The sequence below is a fragment of the Dromiciops gliroides genome, chromosome 2 (genome assembly GCF_019393635.1).
Source record: "Dromiciops gliroides isolate mDroGli1 chromosome 2, mDroGli1.pri, whole genome shotgun sequence".
NCBI lineage: Eukaryota > Metazoa > Chordata > Mammalia > Microbiotheria > Microbiotheriidae > Dromiciops > Dromiciops gliroides.
Window position 1 is genome coordinate 637,525,346 of NC_057862.1, and position 22,440 is coordinate 637,547,785.

The following is a 22,440-nucleotide window of genomic DNA, read 5'->3' on the forward strand; positions in this document are numbered from 1 at the left end:
TGTGGAGGGAATGTCTGGGCTGGTCCTGCTGCTGCTCTCTTGGGAGTATCCAGTCTTGTGTTATTCCAGGATCTCAGGGACAGCTCAGGGTGGGGATCAAGCTTTCAATGTTCCCAAAGTGGTCTAATCCAGGACAAAATCTGGGTTTGGGTCTGAACAATATGCCTGTGGGTTTGTCTCATTTGGATATTCAGTAGACTGCTGGTAAACTCAGCCACTATGAGCCAGCTTATTCAGAGCACCAGAACTTTGGTCTGAGACCCTTCTCCATTCTTGAGGTCTCAGCCACATAGCTGCTGCTCCTTGCTTGGTACACAGCCAAGAGCCTCTGAGAGCTCCTCACCTTGAAACCTTAGCAGGTTCCTCTGTCCACCCTGGATCTGGGACCTGGAACTGGTCAGTGAGCAAAGAATTGCTATTTGGCATCTATTCATGCAACCTACACAAGATTAGGTGGGTCTGGGACTTCTTGCCCTGGTGCACAGCCTCTCCCTGCAATGGAATGCTCTGCAGCTTGCTCCCAGCTAGACCCAGTCTGTAGACCTCTCTGACTCTTCGTGCCAACCTGGGCTGGAGATATGACTCGTGATTTTCTTTCTTGGATTACCTGATCAGGATTCAGTCTGATGAGTTTTCTAGATCTGTTTGGAGGAGGTGTCTATTGGGGATTAGAGAGAATTCACTGTACTACTTCTTCATACTCTGTCATCTCCTAGAGTCACTTTTTTCCTAAAAGTTTAACTGAAAAAGAGAGAGATGGAGGAAGCTTGATGAGCTAGAAGAATCAAAGGAAGGTGGGGAGTGGGAGGGGGGAGGGAAATCAGGGAGAACCGATGGTGCTTGTAGGCAGTTAGCGACCAAATGCGTATAAGGAGGGCATGACTACTACAGTTAAAGCCCCAGGGGAGTCAGGAGGCAATGGGATCAAGAGAGCGGTTAAAGTGATCAGCTTCAGTGAACATCATTGCTCGCTCTTCCTCCGTGACCAAATTCAAGGAGTAAGGAAGGGTCATGATGTAATAAGGTCAGATTTTGAGCAACTCAGTCAGTGATTCCCTATCACTGCTGTTCTTCAGGTGAAGGAAGACCCCTAATCAAGAACACAGTAGATGGAACTTCGGTTCAGTTCTGGGGTCCCTCCAACTCAAGATTTTAGGGTTCTGGGATTCCACAAAGGAAGAGCAGAAAGAAACTAATGACAGGGACAAAAAAAGTAGACACTGCTTATTCTGAAAAGTCTAGCCGGGACACACCACAGCTTTCACATAGACTGTAGGGAATGTCACGAGGCACAAAGCAGGCACAACGGAGCCTGAGCAGTTGAGGGCAGAGAGTTTGCTTGATACAAGGCCTATCAGTGCCAGGAATCACCAGCCGGTAAATGGCAGTGGAGCTGGCTTTCGGACTGACTGACCACCTAGGGCTAAATATCAGTGTTTGGGAAAGGGGAGGAGAACTGAGGCTTAGAACTAACACTGCATGGCAGAGAGGGGATGAAACCAAGATGGAGAGTGTGATGTGTGTTTTGGGACATGGCCAATATGGGAATTTGTTTTACTTGACCGCGCTTATTTGTTACAAATGTTTCTTTTAACTTTCTTCTGTCCCTGTTGGGGAGAAAGGAGAAGGAATGAGGGAGAAAAAAATAAATTGCTTGATCAACTGGAGTTCAGCCACTTACTAGGTAGTGATATTGGCAGGTCAACTTAACTTCTAACTTGCCTCAGGTTTCTTAATAGTAAAAGGGGATAATAAAGAGTTGTGAAAGCACTTAGCAAGCAGGGCCTGACACAAGCAGCACTACCTAAATACTGGCTCTCATCATCACCATCATTGTTGGTGTTACCAACCGACAAAAAAGAAATCAGGCTGATATCTTATGTCACATACCATAATAAGCTCAAAATGGATGTACACCCTAAAAGGAAAAGTCACATAATAAAAAAATTAGGAGACACTGAAATAAAATATATTTTTTCACAGCTGTAGCTCAGGAGATAGTTCTTGAACCACTATAAAAATAAACAGATAATAAAGGGGATCACAGAAAATAAGAGCATTTTAATTATCTGAAGGAAGCTTCCAGCATATGTAGTAGCACTGGCCTTGACCCTCCTAAGCAGCACACAGCTGGCCCTACCCCTAGAGCAGGAGGCTCTTAACCTCTGCCAAACGGTGTCAGGGACCCCTTCTGGTGGCAATCTGGCGCAGCCCATGGTTCCTCTTTTCAGAATAATGTTTTGAAATGCATAAAATAAAGCAATAGGATTGGTAAGGAAACCAATTATGTTGAATACAGTCATCAGTTTGTAATTCAAGGACCCTGGATTAAGAACCACTGCTGCAAAGGGTCCAGGGTGGATAAGAGCTTAGAGGTTTCCTGTCTGGGTTTTTCCTCTCTAGGCCCCAGAGATTGAGTTGCCCAGGTTCACTCACAGGCTGAGCAGCAGAAGTGGGATTCAAATTATTCACATTCAAATGCAATGCTCTTGCAACTAGTACTAGGCTGCCCTGTTATTAGCATCTGGATTGGCTTTCTCACAATCATGTTGGGCTGGGGAATCTAGAGGAGGAATATGTCATGGCCCAGGAGGGTGGTGGCTTTACCATGATCAGGGTACTTTGGTGTTTCTGAAGACCAGAAACTCAAAGATCTGGCCCCCTGGTCCTGGGGAAATCACCTGCCTTGCAAGTGATGTACCTTAGCATATATTCTTCCCCCTATTCCACCAATGGACTCTATCATCTCTTCTCATTTCTGGCTGCCACCAGTCCCTCTCCAACCCTTTGGTTGAATGTGTGTGTGTGTGTGTGTGTGTGTGTGTGTGACGGCCACTCCAGCAGATTTGAGAGGGCAAGGGTCTACTGGAAAATGAGGAAGCTCAAAGAGTGTTCTGGCGCTCCGCTGAGAACCCTGCCCTCCTTCCCCCTTGGAAATGAATGAGTATGCCCTAAGAAAATGTAGCCGGGGGCAGAGGGATTGAAAATGAGTGATGGGGGGGGGCAGCTAGATGGCGCAGTGGTCAAAGCACCGGCCCTGGATTCAGGAGTACCTGAGTTCAAATCCAGCCTCAGACACTTGACACTTACTAGCTGTGTGACCGTGGGCAAGTCACTTAACCCCCACTGCCAAAAAAAAAAGGAAAAAAAAAAAAGAAAAGAAAATGAGTGATGGTCAAGCTGCCTGGGCTCTTGGTCACTTGGTTCCCAGGACCTGCCCTGGCTCCTGTTCTCTCAGAGTCCTATCTGAATCTTTAGCCCTGACCTCTGAGCAAGCTCCGGGCCTAGAGGTGCAGACCATTCCTGAACAATACCACATGTGTGGACTGTAATCCCTTTCAAGTGAATATTTTTTCTGTACACAGCGTAGAAGCTAACCCAATGCTGAGCACATAGTAGGTACTCAGGAAATACCTGTTTGGTTGACTTAACACACACTACACCCAGAACAGTCTTCTGTTCCAGCTGAACACACACCCGTCTCGCTTCATGATACAACAAACAGGTACGGCACCTAGGGGTTTGGAACATTATTAAAAAATAGACTCTCCCTTCCCTCAAGCTGGGGCTCAGTGGATGCACAGCGATCCTCCCACAAGGCTCTCCAGGCTGAAAACTTCCTTGTAGTAAAAACCAAACCAGACTTGGGGGGAGGGGGGAGAGAAAGAAAGAAAAACTTTGGCCCAAGTGGATGGTTCAGGAGGAAGGAAGCAATGGTGGCACCGAGATGCCTGCTGCCCTGGGCCACGGGTCTGCACGAAGGCTCCTGAGGCTTTCCCGGGCTCTGCGTGGGGCGGCTCCTACAGGGCCTGGACTGAAGCCTTTAGAAGCAGCCCAAACTGTGGGGAGGCACCATGGTCTGGCCTTCAATCTGACCACCTCATCAGCTATCATCAGAAGGGGGGACAGGGCAGGAATTCCAGTGCCTGAAGACTGTACAGTCAATGCACATTTATTAAGTACCTCACTGTAGCCAGGCACCGTGCTGAGTATTGGGGATCCAAAAATACCCAACAAACAGGCGCTGGTCTCAAGGAACTCAGCCTAATAAAGGGGACAACCACACCCAGCTCTGTACAACAGACCTATCTGGGATAGACTGGGGGTGGTCCTGCAGGGAAGGTGCCTTGTACAAGATGGGCCATGAAGAAGCCAGGGGAGGGGAACAAGGAGGGCTCTGTGTTTGTGATGTGTGTGTGTGTGTGTGTGTGTGTGTGTGTGTGTGTGTGTGAGTCTTCTGCAGTGGACAGTGAGGAGGCCTGTTGTCATAGGACTGCCATGCTATGTGGGAGGGAGGAGGTGTCAGAACAGCCTGGACAGGTGGGAAGGGGCAGCTTATGAGGGGCTAAAAGGCCAAATAGAGGGTTTATAAGTGATCCCAGAGGGCATAGGAACCACTGGAGTCACTGAATAGGGAGATGACACGGTCAGACCTTGTGCCTCAAGGAAGAACAATCTAAACAGCTGAATGAGGGAAGTTCAAGTGGGGAGAGATTTTAGGCTAGGAGGACCAACTAGAGGCTACTGTAGCAGATGGGGGTGGGGGGGCGGGCGAGGGGGACATTGTTATGAAGGCCTGCATCAGACTGGTGCAGAGGCAGGAGAGAGGAAGGGGCATATGCGAGAGAGGTGACAGAACCTAGCAAGTGACCAGATACGTTGAGGCAAAAGAGAATGAAAAGTCCAGTATGCCACCCAGGCTGCAAGCCTGGGCCCTGGAGACTGACCAGTTATATGGCATGAGACAGGACTCAAAGAGGCAAGCCTGGGTGGCTGCAAGTAACAGGGGAGTTAGGAAGGGGGAGACTTGGGGGGATAAAACTAATGAATCCAGTTCTAGGACATGCGAGTTTTAGATATGTACAAGATATCCAGTTCAAACTACCCAATAAGCATGTAGAGATGTGAGGACTGGAGGTTAGAGAAAGGTTAGGGCTGGACAAAGAGTTCTGAGAAATCCCCTGTCATGAGTATGATCATTGAATCCATGGGAGCGATGAGATCACCAAGGGAAAGAGTACAGGCAGGAAAGGAGAAGAGGGGTTAACAGCCATGGTTAGCCGCATGACCGGATGAAGATCTAGCAAGGGAGACTGAGAGGGAGGAAGAGAACCCAGCAGGAGAGCATGGCTTTCCACTCCCAGCCTCCCCACAGGGCCAAGCACTCTGCTGAGGGCCCCCACTGCGCACTGCCCCAACCAGGGGGGCAGATGGGCAGCCTGCTCAAGCTAAGCTCAGTCTGGGCTAACGTCTGCCTGCAGGTCTCATCTCCACCAAGGCCCCGTCCTTGAGGCCGTTCCTGGGGTCTCCAGGTCCTGCAAGCTTGGCCAGAGGAGGAAAAGTCAGCCACTACAGCCTCCATTACCAGCTGTTGCTGTGGCTCTGCCCTGCCAAGGGCCTGTCTCTCCTAAGATTTCTAAGAATGCCTCACCTGGGCAAGAAGGTTCCCTGGTCCCTCTATAACCCAACTTTCTCCCTGGCTTGGAGGAACCTGGGCATCTGGCTGTGGAAGGCAGCAAGCAAACCGGAGCAGGGGAGGGGAGAAGGGAAGTTGGGGTGTAACTCTGAGCAGGCAGGGTGGCATAGTGCAGCCTCAGTTTCCTCATTTGTAAAATGGGACCAGTGTCTCTCCCCCTTCCCCCCAGTAGGTGGTTGCCCTGTGTGGTGTGAAGTCCCCATCAACTGAGGTCACTGTTTAGCACGTAGAACCACAGTCAGGACAGGCTGAATTAGATGGACTTGCTAAGTCTCTTCAAACTGGTCACCCCAACAACAGCTGTTATATCATGCTTACTATATGCCAAGCACCGTACTAAGCATTTTACAAATATTTCATTTGATGCCTCCCAACAACCCTGGAAGGGCAATGCTAGTAATACCCCTATTTACAGCTGAGGAAACTGAGGCTAAGGTTGTGACTTGCCCAAGGTTCACACAGCTAGTAAGGATCTGAGGCTGGCTTGAATTCAGGGCTTTCTGATGCCAAGGCCCAGCAGGCTGTGCACTGTGGTATCACCAGCTGCCTTGTAACCTCTCTGGGCCTTAGTTTTTCATCTCTAAAATATGCAAATTGGATTAGATGATCTCGAAGGTTTTTCCCAACGCAAAAATAATCTCGGGGCAGCTAGGTGGCCCAGTGGATAGAGCACCAGCTCTGGATTCAGGAGGACCTGAGTTCAAATCCAGCCTCAGACACTCAATACTAGCTGTGTGACCCTGGGCAAGTCACTTAACCCCAAATGCCTCACCAAAAAAAAAAAAGGTTTAAAAAAAAAAATCTCTCCTGGATCCCATGAATGCTAAAAATGGATGAATCCATAAAATAAAGGGTAACATTCTTTTCAGGATATGATGTCTATATGAAGCTGAAAGAACATTTTTTTCTCCCCATTGCTTCTGTTCATGAGGGAAATGTAGACCTTCAAAACCTTGAATTTCTGAATTTATATAGAACTATCACATAGAAGACTAATGAGTTTTCTCGTGAAATCAACTCTGAAAATCTAGTCCAACATTCACACATTATCTCCAATTTGATTCAGTTGTTATCTTTATTTCTTTACTGTAAACAATGTATTCTTACGTTCACTGTCCTAAGTGAACAAAATCAATTCCTGACCCTTTTATATTAAAAGAACAACACAAACCACACAGGGACAACAGTGCATGTAGTGCCTATCTTACAAAAGAGCTGTGAGCAACACGCTTTGTAAACTTTAGAATGCCAAAGAAATAGGAACTGTTAGAAGTAGGAGCCTGAGAAAAATCTCATGGGACATGGTCTGCTCATCAAGAAAACATTTATGGGGATGGAGGCAGGGGGTGAGGGGGAGCTAAGAGGAAGAAAGAGTTATACTATCACTAAGATTCCTAGCATCAAAATTCTGTGATTCTAACCACCAAGAGAATTATCTAGAGACTAGAGAGACCGAAGAAGAGAGAAGACACAGAGATAAACCCATTGAGCCGCGGCCAAGATCTGAGGAGCCAAAAAACAAATGGAGAAGGCTGTATAAACACAGATTGCTCAGGCCCCAGAGAGATGTGGGTAGATCCCACTGGCCACAGTTTTCCCATCTCCCCATCTACAATGGGCATTTTATCCAATGATCAGGGACCTAGGGAACCTCTGCCCCCAAAGAAAGGATGGAGCAGAAATAAGCATCTTATGCTTCTTTGAAGCTGAAAATGGGTGTAGGGAGAATGAGGAAAACTGCCCATATCTGCCTAGCAAGTCAAATACCACAGAAAGCAGTAGATATGACTTAAGAAAAATATAAGAGGGGCAGCTAGATGGCACAGTGGATAGAGCACCAGCCCTGGAGTCAGGAGTACCTGAGTTCAAATCCGGCCTCAGGCACTTAACACTTACTAGCTGTGTGACCCTGGGCAAGTCACTTAACCCCAAATGCCTCACTAAAAAAAAAATAAAATAAAATAAAAAAGAAAAATATAAGGACCAATAATCCACAGTAAACAGCATCCAAGGAGAAACACAGATACACACAAAATATGGGTAGTTAAGAAACCTAGATATCTTAACACAGAGAGGAAAATGTGGCCTCATATATAACAGAATTGATAGGATGGGACTCATGGCAGGAATATTTCTGTGAAACAGATACATTATTCGAAAGGAACAGAGTAAATTAGAGCAAGACTAAATATTAAGATGATATACTCATAAAAAAAAAAGAAAAGAAAGATGATATACAAGAAAACCCAGGAACCAGGGGCATTGGGATTGGACAGTGAATCAACAGAGAAACAGAAGTGATGTACACAACAGACTACCTGGGCATAAAGAAGAAACAGAAGGGGGCAGCTAGATGGTGCAGTGGATAGAGCACCAGCCCTGGAGTCAGGAGTACCTGAGTTCAAATCCGGCCTCAGACACTTAACACTTACTAGTTGTGTGACCCTGGGCAAGTCACTTAACCCCAATTGCCTCACTTTAAAAAATAAAAGAGAAAGAAAAAAAGAAGAAACAGATGAAGAACATGGGAAATAGATAAAAAATCCAGCATGAAGGTTTGATCAAAGAGTGAAGAGACATTTAAATTATCTGGATAGCTGTTATCTGTGTTTAAAGCAGAGCAATTGCGACATTCTTGACTTGTTTTAATTATAATATCTATAAGGTAGAGAAAGTGATCAGAGGAATTCCTAAAACAGACCTGATTCTGAGAAGTTAGTTACTGAAAGAAAAATGATAGGATTCTTAGATTAAATGACTATTGCATCTTAGAATTTGTGAAGGGGGGGTGTGGGGGAGCAGCTAGGTGGTGCAGTGGATAGAGCACTGGCCCTGGAGTCAGGAGGACCTGAGTTCAAATCCGGCCTCAGACATTTGACATTCACTAACTGTATGACCCTGGGCAAGTCACTTAACCTTCATTGCCCCACAACAACCAAAAAAAAAAAAAAAAAGAGGCGACATGATAATTACTCCTCAAAGAGAGGAGGCTGCCATGGTCTTATTTGCTATTTTGGGGGGAGGGGGAGGTTTGGTGCTGAAATAGTGAAGGTGATAAGCAACCGGAAGCCATAGTGGCTCCTCCTTTTTCCTCCCTGTCCACAACATGGGCGTTAACGAAGGCTTTTTATAGTCTCCCTGGCAGTTCGATGAGATTAGGACCAGTTCTTGGGGAAAGGGAAGAGTCTTTATTATCTTTACCCTAACAATTCAAATAAAAGTGCATATGTTAAAGGAAAAAATGACACTCTGAGTATTCCCTCATGTCTTGGCAAAAGCGGAGGGTTATGGGTGTGTAGTGCTGCATTTAGTGCTTAGTTTTATCAAACTGCCCTTTCCACCTCCTTTTTTATTCTTTGCTCTAGGAGATGGCTCTCTAGACCCAGGGAAATAAAGTACAAACATGATAAGTAAATGATGTACAAACACAGATAAGTAAGCTATCTCTAAGTTCAGCCATGGCTTGATGGTCCAGTCACTTTTGCTGAACATTTTTCTTTTCTTTTTTAAAATCTGTTACAAAAGATGGCTCACTAGGGAAGGGAAGGGGACAGATATATTTGGAAAGAAATGATATAACAAAGAAGTATCAATACAAAGATTTCAAAAATAAAGCTAATTCTCATAAGGAAGTGAATGGGAAGCCATCCAGAGAGACTAATGTGTCTAAGTGGATGAACTGGCAGGTTCACAGATATCATTCTGGTAGGACCCGGGAAGTCCTCAGGTTAAATCCCTTTATTTTACACAAGGGGAAGTGACTTACCCACTCTAGCATCACAAGCATCAGAAGCAGAATTTGAACCCAGTCTGCCGACTTTGAAGCCAATGCTCTTTCCAAACAGTTTCAAAAGAAACAAGGGGGAAGGCTCGGTAAGTGAGAATGAATACATGAGAATGGTGTGATCCTGGAAGAATCCTGTTGGGAGAGCTAAAACTCAGGCTGAGCTAAGGCTAACAGCAAAGGTGAAAGAAGACCAAAAGGGTGTAAGAAAATCACTATTGGAGAATCAATCAACCAGCATATTGTTAAGTACCTGTTGTGGGCCAAGTGCTTTGCTAGGGTCTAAGACCGGCCCAGCATGGAGGGCCCACTCAAAGAAGGCGCTGTGCTCTGTAAGCAAATCAGAACTATCCCAAATGTTTGTGCCAGCCACAGTCAGACACACTGAACCTTGACCCCGAGCTTGTGATGCCATTTCTTCCTTCAAGGAGCTTACTTCCTTTTAAAATTTTTAAATTAAGACTTTTTCCCCCCAAATTTAGACCTAGCTTTTCTCCCTCCCATTTGAGAAAACAAGAAAACAAGAAAACAAAACTCCTATTACAAACAAGTAGAGCCGGGGCAGCTAGATGGCACAGTGGATAAAGCTTCGGCCCTGGATTCAGGAGGACCTGAGTTCAAATCCTGAGACTTACTAGCTGTGTGACCCTGGGCAAGTCACTTAACACCAATTGCCTCACTAAAAAAACAAACAAAAAAACAGGTAGAGCCAAGCATTAAGTATCCCCCCAAATCTCTGGGCCTTTGTCTGCTCTGAGCCTATCCTTTCTCCATCAGGGGGTGGGTAGCCCATTTCAACCAGGAGGCCAATGGAATCAGAAGCGGGTGCAGGGATGATCAGACAAGCTAGCAGTCTCTATAACATCACTGTTATTCCATTGATTATTCTCCTGTATCTGATCCCTTCATTCTAAGGAGTTAGTATTCTCCAAGGACCTTACCTGCTACAATTCAGTATCTACATATAATATATCTAAGAACATCCAAAATGGATGTAAAATGAATGGGGATGGGGGGTTCATGAGAGGTTTCCTGTAGAAAGTGGTGCAAAGGCTGAATTATTAATGAAAACCAGGGATTCTGGGAGACAGAAGCAAGGAGGGAGCACAATCCCGACAGGCCAGGGAATGCAAAGGCTGCGAGATGGAGAGCCATCTATGAGGGGCCAATAATAACCAGGATCATTTTTTTAAGGACTAGCATGCACAGAGCACTTTACTGTTTGCAAAGTCCTTCATAAGTATTATCTCATTTGGAAAAATGAGCTTGAGCCAGGATGTGAAGGCCCTGAAATGGCAAACAGAGGCTTTTGTGTTTGATGCTAGAGGACACTGGACTTGGACAGAGCTGGAGAGTGAGACAGTCAGACCAAAGTTTTGGGGAAATTGCTCTAGCATCTGTGTGGGAGATGGCCAGGAGCTGGAAAAGGAGACCCAGGAAGGCACGGTGCCATTTTTCTCAGGGTGGATGGGACTCTCAGGGACTTTACAGGGAGATGAGGATAAAGTCTTTGGGTTAAAAAACAATCTTGTGGGGCAGCTAGGTGGCACAGTAGATAGAGCACCAGCCCTGGAGTCAGGAGGACCTGAGTTCAAATCTGGCCTCAGACACTTAACACCTACTAACTGTGTGACCCTGGGCAAGTCACTTAATCCCAATTGCCTCACTAAAAACAAACAAAAACAAAAAACAAAAAAACAATCTTGCAAGTCTAACACAGGCAAGGTGTAGCTCGATGCCAACAGTGCAAAAAACCAAACCAAACCAAACCAAACTAAAGGCTAGAGATTTTTGCAGGCTCTAGTGGCAAACGGTGTGGCCCAGCCTCCCTCAGAGCTGCTGTGATTTCAAGCTTAGAAGGAGGTCACCATCAAGGGAGGAGACAGTCCTCTACAGTCCAACCACAAAAACATCCATGTTCATTTTAGTTCCGGGCACCACGCTTTGAGAAGGATGCTAACAAGCTGGAGCACATCCAGAAAAAGGTGACTAGGATAGCAAGGGGACTGACCAGGCTATACAGGATCGGCTCAAGCCACCAGGGAGAGTTACTCTAAAGAAAAGAAGGCCTAGAAAAGAAGGCATCATTATTATCTTCAAACCTCTGATGGCCAAAAAGGGAACAGGCTCCCTTAAAGGGTAAAGGGTAGGGCTTTCTGTTATTGGCAGGTGAAAAGGAGATTCCTTCTTAGGTTCACTCCAATTCTCTAGCCTTCCTGGCCCTCAGTGATGGAAGGCGGGGATGGGGGAACAGCAGTAACTGCTTATAGGCCCTGAGCACTCTATGTTTACCTTGCAAACTTCACTATTCCCTTCTTTAAAATAGGCAGAATATAAGTTAGCCTCCTAGCAGTGTCTGTGGGGATCACAAACACCTGACTTTGGTGGCCCTTGTCCTCTCAGCGATAAGGCAGCCAAGCTGTTTGGGGTCCCCTATTCCTTTCTACTTAGCTAAATCCTATTTCAATGCCATAAAAGAACTGAAGTCTTGCCTTCCCTAAACAGCTTTCTCTAATGACACCAGTCTCTGTCAGTCTCTCTCTTTCTCAGTCAGTACTGCCATGTCCAGCCTTTTTTCCCATAAATTTCACAGGGACTTTTCTGGTTCATGGGCATACCCTCTACACCTTGCAAACCTCCCCAAAATCTGGGCTATTGATGGAACCTAAAGAATCAGCCTGGGCTTTGCCCTCTGACCTCTGGATATGCCCCAGGGATTTCTGGGCTCTTCCATCTGCCCTGCCACGGAACCTATTTGTACGTACTGTCTCCCCCAGTTACAGTTTCCCCTTGAGAGCACTGATAGGCTAGCTTTATACAATTTGTGTCCCTAGTGCTTAGCACACAGTGCTCGGCACAAAGTTAGTGCTTTCTAAATGCTTTTCATTCATTCACTCCTTAGAAACTCATCTAATCTAGTCTCTTCATTTTACAAATGAGAAAACTCAGGCCCTGAGAAAAATGACTTGTCCAAGGTCACAAGGGTAGTAAGCCTTTGAGCAAGAGTTTGAACTCAGGGCATGATGTAATAGATTGGTAGATTGAGTCAGAAGGCTGACTCAGACATTTCTAGTCAATGTAGGGTCATAACCTTTTTTGGGGGGGAGGGGGGGACAGGGCCGGCAATAAGGGTTAAGTGACTTGCTCAGGGTCACACAGCTAGTTATCAAACTGTCTGAGGCCAGATTTGAACTCAGTTCCTCCTGAATCAGGGCTGGTGCTTTATCCACTGAGCCCACTAGCTGCCCTCATAATCTTTTATAGACTTAGTTTTCTGATCTGTAAAATGGAGAAAATAACACTGCACTATCTTCCAGAGAGATTTCAGAGGAAAGCACTTTGCACACCTTAAAGCCCTACATAAATGTGACTTATCTTTTATCAGGGATTCATGCATGTTAATCTTAGCACTGGTGAGATTGTGAGATACCAGAAGGGAGGATCTGGGCACTCTGCTGATTCTAACCCCTGCTAAACCTCAGCCGAGTACATGGCAAGTCCCGGCTGCCTGGCTGTCCGGCCTCGGTCTCAAACAGAGAGCGTGGCTCCCACTGAACATCCCGGTGAACACAAAGCAGCCAGCCGAGTGGCTGCAGAGATGAGTCACTGGAGCCTCCCTGAACTTTCCCTGCTCTCCAGGACTCCCACAGAAGCCTAGCCAAGCTGCCCGGAAACAGCTGTTGTGGTCAGGGAGGCAGAGGGTCTGCCTGGGGCCAGAGAAGCAGAGGGAAACCCAATCCGGGATCCCAGCCTACAGCAATTCATTCCAAATCCAGGGTGGGGAGGAGGGACCCTACATGACCCTCAGGAGTGACAGAGGCACCTGGCCCAGAGAAGGAGTGCAAATCCTGCCACACCCTGTCCTGGAAGACAGCAATCAGAATCTCCCTGGAGAGCAGAGCTGGCTGCCCCACTCTGTGGATGGCCACAGTGGGAGAGTGGAGGGGCTAGGCCTTGGCAACAGCTGCCCAAGGCCATCAGGGACCGGGCTGGCTCCCCGATGGGGCCCCTCAGCAGCTCAGGCCCAGGGGCTCCCATCTGACCTGAGCCCTCTGGGGCTTCCCCTCCTTCTGACCCTTTGTCCTCTAGAACAAAGGTTCCTGGTGTCTGCATGTGTCACGGACCCCTCTGGTGAAATGGATGGCAAAACCCACATGGGATTGTGAAGGAAACCAATTATACTGAAATAAAGTTATCAAAGTGTTTAAAAAAAACAAGTTCATGAGCCTCGGGTTAAGACCCCCTCCTCTAGACCTTGTCATTCAGGTCCTAGGGTGGTGGAAGAAAAGGAAGCCAAGGCCGGTCAGTCCACTGCTCCCTAGGGCGTGACCTTGTCCTCTCAGACACAGTCCTCTTGTGCCTTCCCCAGTTTCCCAAAGTTCCTTAGACAGAACTTCCCCCTCAGCTTCCTAGCACCAGCTTGGCTGGATTCTGTGGTCACCGGGTGTGTGTGGTGGGGGATGTAAGGGGGGGGGAGGCGTGGGAGATGATGATCTGCTGACCAAGCAACTTTGTTGCTGGGACGGAAAGCTGCCCGGCTGATTTGGCAACACCAGGCCACTCTGGGCATCTCTGGAGTCAGAGGGGGGTGACTCACCAGCCTACAGTGCCTGAAGCCAACTGTTCTCAGCTGTGCTACACAGGGCGGCCATTGGTGAGCAAGAGAGGGCAAGAGAGGCTCCCAAACCAGCTGCTGCCCTCAATGTGGCCTGCAGACTGTGAGACAAAGACACTCCCTGCTGCTTCAGCCCAAGGCTGTGAGGGCTGTAGGAGGAAGTTGGGGGAGACTCTTCAGCTCCCCACCCAGTGGCCAGTGCTGACAGAACCTCAGGAGGCCCATGACAACTGGCAGCTAGGTGCATGCCTCCAGAGGTCTGCCAGGGTAGTAATGTTCAGTAATTGTTTCTGAGAATCAGAGTGTGTTTTAGAACTGGAAGAGATCTTAAGATTATCTAAAACTGGTGACTAATTGCTCCCTTCTCTGAACTCCTACACTACATGACTGAGCCACTCAGCATCGTGTGTTGCTCTGTGTTTCCCTGTACTTGTTTTCTCTTCCCAAGTAGGCCCTAAGGTCTTTGGGCTTCCAGCTGAATTTCCTGTGACTCCTTCACGAAGCTTAGCATAGGGTTGCACAAAAAGTCGGGACCTCAACTCCTACCAAGAAGAGGGGGAGGGCCTTTGCCTCACTTATGTGGTTGGCTCTTCTGGTCAGAGGCAAAATCCAGACTGATCATCTGAAAAAAAAACGACCTTTTGCTTTTCTCTTGGCACATGGACAGTATTATAAATCTGCACATATCTACCTGGTGGGGTGGTAGTCAGGGGAAGCAAATGCATCACAATCAAACACAAAAAGCTTGTGGCTAAAATTGACATTGCTCTATAAGATTTGCAAAGCACTTTAGTAGCATAGTTGATTTTCACAAAAACCCTGTGAGCTAAGTGTTTTTCTTATTCTCATTTGACAGATGAGGAAACTGAGACTGAGAAAAGCTAGGCAACTTGCCCAGGGTCACACAGCTAGTAAGTGTTGAGTCTTCCTGACCTCAAGGCCAGCATATGATCCACCATCCACTTAGTGGTCTGATGCTCTACAGACAAACCTTTGTTATTTTTCTGAGCCTCAAACCTCATCTCTAAAAAGGATGGGCTTCAATTAGATAAAGCTTCCAAAGTTTTTCCCAGCTCTTGATTTATGACAGCTATAAGCACTGGCTCCATAGGTTGGCAGGAAGATACTCGTTTTGAATGGTAAGAACAGAAGAGCTAGGTTAGAGATGCAGTCAGGACCAGAAGGGACAGGAGAGTGGGCAGGCATCTGAGAGCAAGATGGTCACATGGAAGAGCAGGCCATTTGGTCTGAAACCTGGGCCAGACAGTTCAGCTAGATCAGGGGCAAAGGGCGGTAGAAAGGATGGTAGAGATGGATCACCTAGTTCAGTTTCTTTGTTTTACTGAGAAACTGAGACCCAGAGAAGACCTGGTCAGGGCCAAAATGATAGTAAGGCTCAGCTCCAAATCCAGGGCCCAGGATCCCAAATCCAAGTGCTGCATCCTTTTCTGAGGCTAAGAGGGAAGAGAGGGAAGGGAAAGCAGAAGGCTGTCCAGGTTGGACCAGGCAGGCACTAGATGCAACTTGAGGAACATACAGGAGGCTTCCTAGCCCAATTGTTGGGTGATCCTAGCCAGTTAAAGGCTAAGTACGGAAAAGAAAAAAAAAAAGGGAGGAAAGCCCACAGGTGGCCCGGGCACTGAACTGGAAATCCTGCTAAAGCATGGCCTCCCTGTGGCCTGAGCCCCCACAGGTACCACTGGGAGCTGGATTCTGGCTTGAGAGAGCCTAAGGGAGACCCGAGGAATTGCCACCTAGAAAGCCTGGTGATCTTGGCTTTAGGTAAGAGAGACTTGAAAGGGCTTCTGAGAATACAGCTTTCCCCCGGAGCCCGCAGAGAGCAACAGCAGGGAGCAGAATGCCCACTGTGCCAAGGCATTTGGGAAATGAACTTGTATGGATAGCCCTGTTGGCAGGAGGGCCCTGGAAAACACCAGATCATCAAGCAAGGGATCTAAGAAAGTATCAAAGAATGTTAAGGGTTTGCAGGCTCAGGGCTATGTCTAGGAAAAGATATGGCAGAGTGGAAAGAATAAGAAGTCTGGAGTCAGGGGTATGGGGGTGCAAATCCCAGGTCAGTCCATTAAGTGACCAAAAGGCAAGTCATTTATAAACAAAACACCTTTTGAGGTTTGGTTTCCTCATCAGTAAAATCAGGGCAGTAGCGCTCCTACTAGTTACCTTATAGAATGGCACAGGCAAACTGGCTTGTGAACCTTAAAAGAGCTACCTAAGGGGAGCAGGTTCAACCCTCTCATTTGAATGAAGGAAGGAGGCTCAGAGATGGGATGCCTTGTGCCCAAGATCCAAATGGTGGCCAGTGGCCCTGTAATCTACAGAGAACTGGAGTACAAGCACCCGTAAGAGGCCCCTGACGGAAGACAAAGCAGCTGCTGTTCCAACATTCCCATTCATGGAGAAACGCGACTGACTGCCCCCCTGAAGCAGCAGGTTCATTCGCTGGACAGCTCTCATTCTTCACAATCTCTTCCTTCTGTTGAGCCACACTTCTTAAGTTCCACTCACTGGTTCTAATGCTGCTTCTTAGAGTGACTCAGGATAGGCTGACTGCCTTTTCAACGAGCCAGCTACTGCAACTATCTGAAGCTAGTGGCTCTCTCTCTGCCTAAGTCTCTTCTCCTGCCGGCTCAGTTCCCCCACGTGCTGTGATTTCGGGACCCTTCACTAGACCTTGTTGCCATATTCTCGGACGTGCTCCGGTTTCTCAATGTCCCTTTTTACCCAGACCTGAACATGATATTCCAGACATGGTCTTGAGTGCAGAGTACAATGACACTGTCACTTCCCGTGATCAGGACACTCCACTCGTATTAATGTAACCCAAGATTGAGTTAGCTTTATTGGCAGCTGTATCACACCGGTCTAAGATTGAGTTAGGGTTGTTTTGTTTTGGGTTTTTTTCTTCAAGCAACCACTTCCCTCTTAACTGCCAGAGCCTTGGGAAAAGAGTCCTCATGGGGAAAAGCAGGTGACAAAAAACAGTGGGTGAACGTCACAAGGATCTCTGCTGGGCTCCCCGACCCCCACAGTTCTCCATCCTGAACCAGCTACCTTTCCTTGCCTGACCTCTTTTTGACAAATGTCCCTCTTCTTCTAGGAAGAAAACCCATCTCTCTCCCGCCACGGGGATCACGGACTTATCAAGAATAAGTCCAAGAAGGAGACTGATATGAATACAGGAAGGAAGGTCACTATCATCTCCAGGTTTGTCCTGTTGGGTCATGTCTGATTCTTCATGATCCCATTTGGGTTTTTCTTGGCAAACTGATTTGTCATTTCTTCTCCAGTTCACCTGAAAGATGAGGAAACTGGGTCAAACAGGGTTAAGTGAACTTGCCCAGGGTGATGTGGCTAGTAGGTCTCTGAGTTCAGATTTGAACTCATGAAGCGGAGTCTTCCTGACTGTAGCCCTGGCACTCTACCCACTGTGCCCCTAGATGCCCAAGGGTTGTATCAGCATGTAACATTTTTCAAAGTGCTTTCACAACCCTTTTCTCAATTTGTTCCATACGTGATACTGTAGAGTAAGAAGGAATAACATTCTGTAGCAGAAATTACACAGGCTTTGAAACTCAGAAGACCCTGCTATTTGTTACCTCCTTCCCCTCACTGACCTGTTTCTCTACCTAAAACACGAACGTGTTGAACTGGACCTCTTCCTGGCCCTGTAGCCTATTTTCTTCTTCTTTTTTTTTTTTTTTTTTAGTGAGGCAAATTGGGTTAAGTGACTTGCCCAGGGTCACACAGCTAGTAAGGGTTAAGTGTCTGAGGCCAGATTTGAACTCAGGTCCTCCTGAATCCAGGGCCGGTGTTTTTATCCATTGTGCCACCTAGCTGCCCCTGTAGCCTATTCTTCTTAAAGATGATGGGATCGGGGCAGCTAGGTGGCACAGTGGATAAAACACCGGCCTGGATTCAGGAGGACCTGAGTTCAAATCCGGCCTCAGACACTTGACACTTACTAGCTGTGTGACCCTGGGCAAGTCACTTACCCCCATTGCCCCACAAAACAAAAACAAAACAAAAAATAGCTGTGTGACCCTGGGCAAGTCACTTAATCCCCTTTGTTCCACAAAAAAAAAAAAAAAAAAAGAAGAAAGAAAGATGGTGGGATACCTGTTCAGACAGATAAGGAAACTGAGGCTCAGAGGTGCTAATGTGACTTGTTTCGAGTCACACATCTAGCTACAGTGGAGCCAACACTCTGGCCCCTTGATGCCAGTCTGCTCTTGTTTTATTTCCTGCATCAAGCTCTCAGGGAGGAGATTTGGAGCCAGTCACCACAGTGGCCACAGGATCCTTTTCTCCAGCCCCATTAGTCCCCCCCCCCCCCCCCCGCGGGGGGCCAGCTCAAGCCGTTCTCACTCCTTCTAGCCTCACTTTGGGCTGATGCTCAAAACAGGCAAAGATTGTAGCAGAGACATAATTCAACAAGCAGCTGGGGAAGAAATCAGGACAGAGAGTTCTATCCCCCAGGGCAAACTACGCAGGAGGCCAAACACTTCATCTGAGAGTGCACCAGGAGGAGTGGAAGGGAGTGCTGAGCCCAAGCAGAACACTCTTCTTTCTCCTAAGTTGCTATATATCCCCGCTGATGAAGGAAGTGGGTTTTGCCACTGGGAGTACATTTAATTCCCACTACTGCCCTCAGGCCAACCACCACAACGTCCCACCACCAAACAGTCGCTTGCTTGTGTTCTGGTTTCTATTTCACAACCTGTGCCCTTCTCCACAGGTACAAAACTCATCACAGAAGGAAGGAGCTGGCCCTTGGAAGGGCTGCTCCTCAACACGGAGAGGCAGCTCTGGCCCACCGAGAAGGCCAGGAGCAGCCCCTAGATCCTCAGGGGAATGCCTGGTCTTCCAAACCAGAAACGTTGCTTACGATGAAGCTGGATCAGTGGGGAAAGGTCCTGAGGGGCACAGACCCTCTGAAGAGACCCGGAAGGGAAGATGAGGACAAGAATCAAGCAAAGAGACTCTGAACATTGGCCTTATCTCAAGTCTCAGGCAGGTTTCCTGAGTCTCTTTTAATTGACTCCATAAACCTTGTGGGAAGATTACCCAGGAAACGACCCCAAAGGCCTTGCAAACACAGGACTACATAAAGACTTAGGCTTAAGAACAGCAAAAGGGACAAAGGCAAAGGATTCAGTAGCTACCAGCAGAATGGACCAGGGAACTGAGGGACAGGAGTCCAGCTGAAACTCTATAGATTCCTATTGATTAGCAGAAAGCCGTCATCAAAAGGAACTGAAGGAAAGCAGGGGAGAAGAGGTCTGCTTCCATTCCTGCTGTGTTCCTTCCAAGCCCCCAGCAAGTCACTTTGATTGTAAAGAGAAATCGTACAAACCATTCACCCCCGTTCTATTAACAGAGAGAGTGAAGGGGGTCGAGGGCCTTCTCTGGGGGTAGTGGATCAGCTTGATTTTCTCCTCTCCCCATGCTTTCATCCTTTTCCCATCCTCCATCCCCATGGAAGCCATCCAATCATATGTCAAAGGCCAGATGAGGGCACTCCGCACCGTAAATGGGCCCAGAACGTTTGCCCTGGGAGCTTGGGGTTGAGGTTTTTTAGGTGGCGTTCTGTGGGTATTGTCACCTAACTCCTTTAGTCAGAGGAGGGGATGCTCCTTGGCCCTCAGACCCCTGGGGAAGGCAGGGATCCAAGGAGCAAGAGGGGAGTTTGGGAAGGAACAAGCTCAAATCTCTAAGCCCTCTCTGTTCCAGGAAAAGATCCCGCCCCAGGGAGGGCATCCAGGGCAGAGTGAAATGGGCCGGCTGCTTCCAGCTCTCTCACTGCAAGGACCAGACCCATCCAACCTAAAGCTGGTTTCCAGGGCTGGCTCAGGTGTCCTGCTCTGGGTTCTGGAGGACAAAGCTCTTGTTGCTCCAGAGCTTGTGTAAGTGGCCACTCCCTGTGGGAGAGGGAGGGAGGGGTGAGAAGCACTAGGGACAGGAAGCTGAAGCCCAGTAACAGGCATGCAGCCCATGTTCCCTTGCAAGGCCTCCTAGGGAATGGGCTGCTATCTCTGGGGCACACCTGTTTGCCACACAGGCCCAGGGCACTGGAGTATTTTTAAAGGTAACTAGGGAACAGAAGAGAATCAAACACAGCTCCTGGAATGACCAGTGTCCTAATAGACCAGGGTTATAAGGAACCATCAGAACTGGTCTCACCCTCTCCACCTGTTCTCTTAACTCAGAGCACACTCATAAAAGCTAGAAAGCCACATGTCTGACTACAAGGCCACTCAGCTTCTCCACCCTCTCCCCCCTCCCTCCCCACATCCCCATGAGGGTTATAGTTCCTTTTGGCTGGAGAATCATAGCCAAGAGGCAGGCAGGTTGCTTTTCAAGCTCTGGATGGAGTGAGAAAGTCCATACTAAGACAAGGAACATCTCTTTTCAAAGCAGCCAGGGGGTTCTGGCTGAGACAGGACTTAGAAGGTCACAGGGCCACAGCAGCACAGTCATTTATTGAAAATCACACAGCCAGGAAGCATGAGTTGGGGCTGGAAGCTGGTGCTCCATGATACCACCCCCATCTCTAACTAGTTCGGCTGCCTTCGAGTACATCAGGGTAACCCAAGCTCTGTGGGTCACTCCACACCAACATGTAGCGAGGTCCGAGCTCCCTACAAACTTAGGGGGAGGGATCTAATCCTTACGTGATGAAGTCCAGGAAGCTGGCAGTGGTTCATAGGCGTGATTTCTCATGTGGCGGAACTCTACCACCATCTTCTCCTTGAGTTTGTCATCAATGACTGACACAGTGAGTGGAGATGCTTCATTCGCCAGGAAGTTCCCATAGTCTGTGCTCTGGAGGTGTAGTTTCAGATCTAGAACCCAAAGGGGTAGGTACGGGAAGGAGGGAAGAAAAGAAGGACATGTCAGAGGAGGCCCGCTATCTCACCTATCAACATTAGTCCTTACTCAAATCTCTTTACTGTCTTGTTCCAACCCCAAGGCATAGTTCCTGGCTAGTAAAATGGTAACATTTGGTATCTTATGAGTGCAAGTCCAAATCTTACATTTGATAAAGAATTAGGTGACTTCTCCAAAAAATCACACGACACCTAAACTGAGCCTAGAATCCAGGTCTTCTGACTCCCAGGAAGTTCTTGTTTCACCACATTGTCCTTGCCACAAGACTCAGACCTACTATTCCCAAAGAACAATCCTCCTGAAGTTCCATCAGCACCCTTGACCTTCCTTTCCTCCCCCCCAAAGCTCTCACATCTTAGAGTATGTGGGACTAGGATGCCACAGGGATCCTACAAATGCAAGTACAGAATAGCCAAAGGAATTAGGCCTAGCACAAGGCCCCTTCAGTTAAAATCCATTGCCCACTCCAGGAGGTTGGATAGGAAAGGTCTGGCCTATCTCCTGGATAAGAGCCTTCACTTATAGAATTAGCTTAATTTCAGGAATATATGACTGCTCCACCCCAACCCTTTGCAGGTGGCTTGAGGGGAGGGGAGAGGGAATAACTTAGAAGGCCCAAGGTTACCTACCCTGCTCCCCTTCCACTGGATCCCCAGATTCCAACTCTCGGTCAATGGGTGAGGTTAGAGTCTCATAATTTATCTGCCTAGCCCAGTCAGAGGCAGGCGGGAAAACAGGTTGAGGAGACAATTAGAAGCTTTGAGATAAGGGGATACCTCACCTGTTGAGCTGACAGCACTTGCCACTACACAGAGTTCCTTTCTCTTGCTCAAAAAGCTCACAATCAAAGCTTTAGTTTCCTGAAGCCTGTGGCTAGGCAGAAGGTCACTTCTATTACTTCTCTCTAGTCACCTACTTCAAATTTTCCCCTTCCTCCCATTCCCCAACCAGGTTTTAGAATATGGTGGGGAGAAGTCAAAGCAGAGGTCTGCACCCCATGACAGTTTCCCTATTCCCTGTACTCCAAGGGCCAAGACACTAGTGCCAGGATGAGGGCTGGAATTAAGTGTGAATCTGCCCTGTTTCTTTCTATCTTTCCCTATAGATGGGTCATCAAACCTCTCTATACTTCCCAAAGGTGATACTCAAGTCAATCCCTTCCCTTCTTCTCATTCTTCAAACCCAAGGTAAGATACAACCCTGGGATCTGAAGTCCCAAGTACAGAAAAAAAAATGATATTATCTTACACAGAAGTTTTCTCCTTTCCACTAAATAAACATTATCAAAGCACCTGCTTTTGTTGTAAGGCACTGGGCTAGACAATGAGGACATGGGGGCAAAAATGAAAAATAAAACCCAAACTCAGCTCCCTACTCCAAAGAACTTATTCTTTTACCTAAGATCAGGAGTTAAAAGTTTAAACTAAAATGATATTAAATTAGTTGGTAGCAGACTAGAAGTGGTAGAGAGGTTGGGGTGAGGACAAGGGATGGGAAAACACAACTCCCACTGTAATGGGAGTACGCCACAGGTCATTCAAGCAGAGGAAAGAAAAGGGCGACTGATCTTAACATGGATCTCATAGTAGCAGGATATAATAATGGTGATGATAGCTAGCACTTATATAGGTCTTTAAAGTTTTATCAAGCATTTTA

At 47.5% G+C, this 22,440-nt stretch overlaps 1 protein-coding gene across 1 annotated transcript in view; it reads right to left on the reverse strand.

Moving 5' to 3' along the window:
• ATP6V0D1 (ATPase H+ transporting V0 subunit d1) overlaps positions 1-22,440 on the reverse strand; it is a 108,098-nt gene that overhangs the window by 25,936 nt on the left and 59,722 nt on the right. The window contains 2 exon segments of the mRNA XM_043985859.1: positions 20,568-20,592; positions 20,595-20,738. Coding sequence (XP_043841794.1) covers positions 20,568-20,592; positions 20,595-20,738 — 169 coding nt within the window.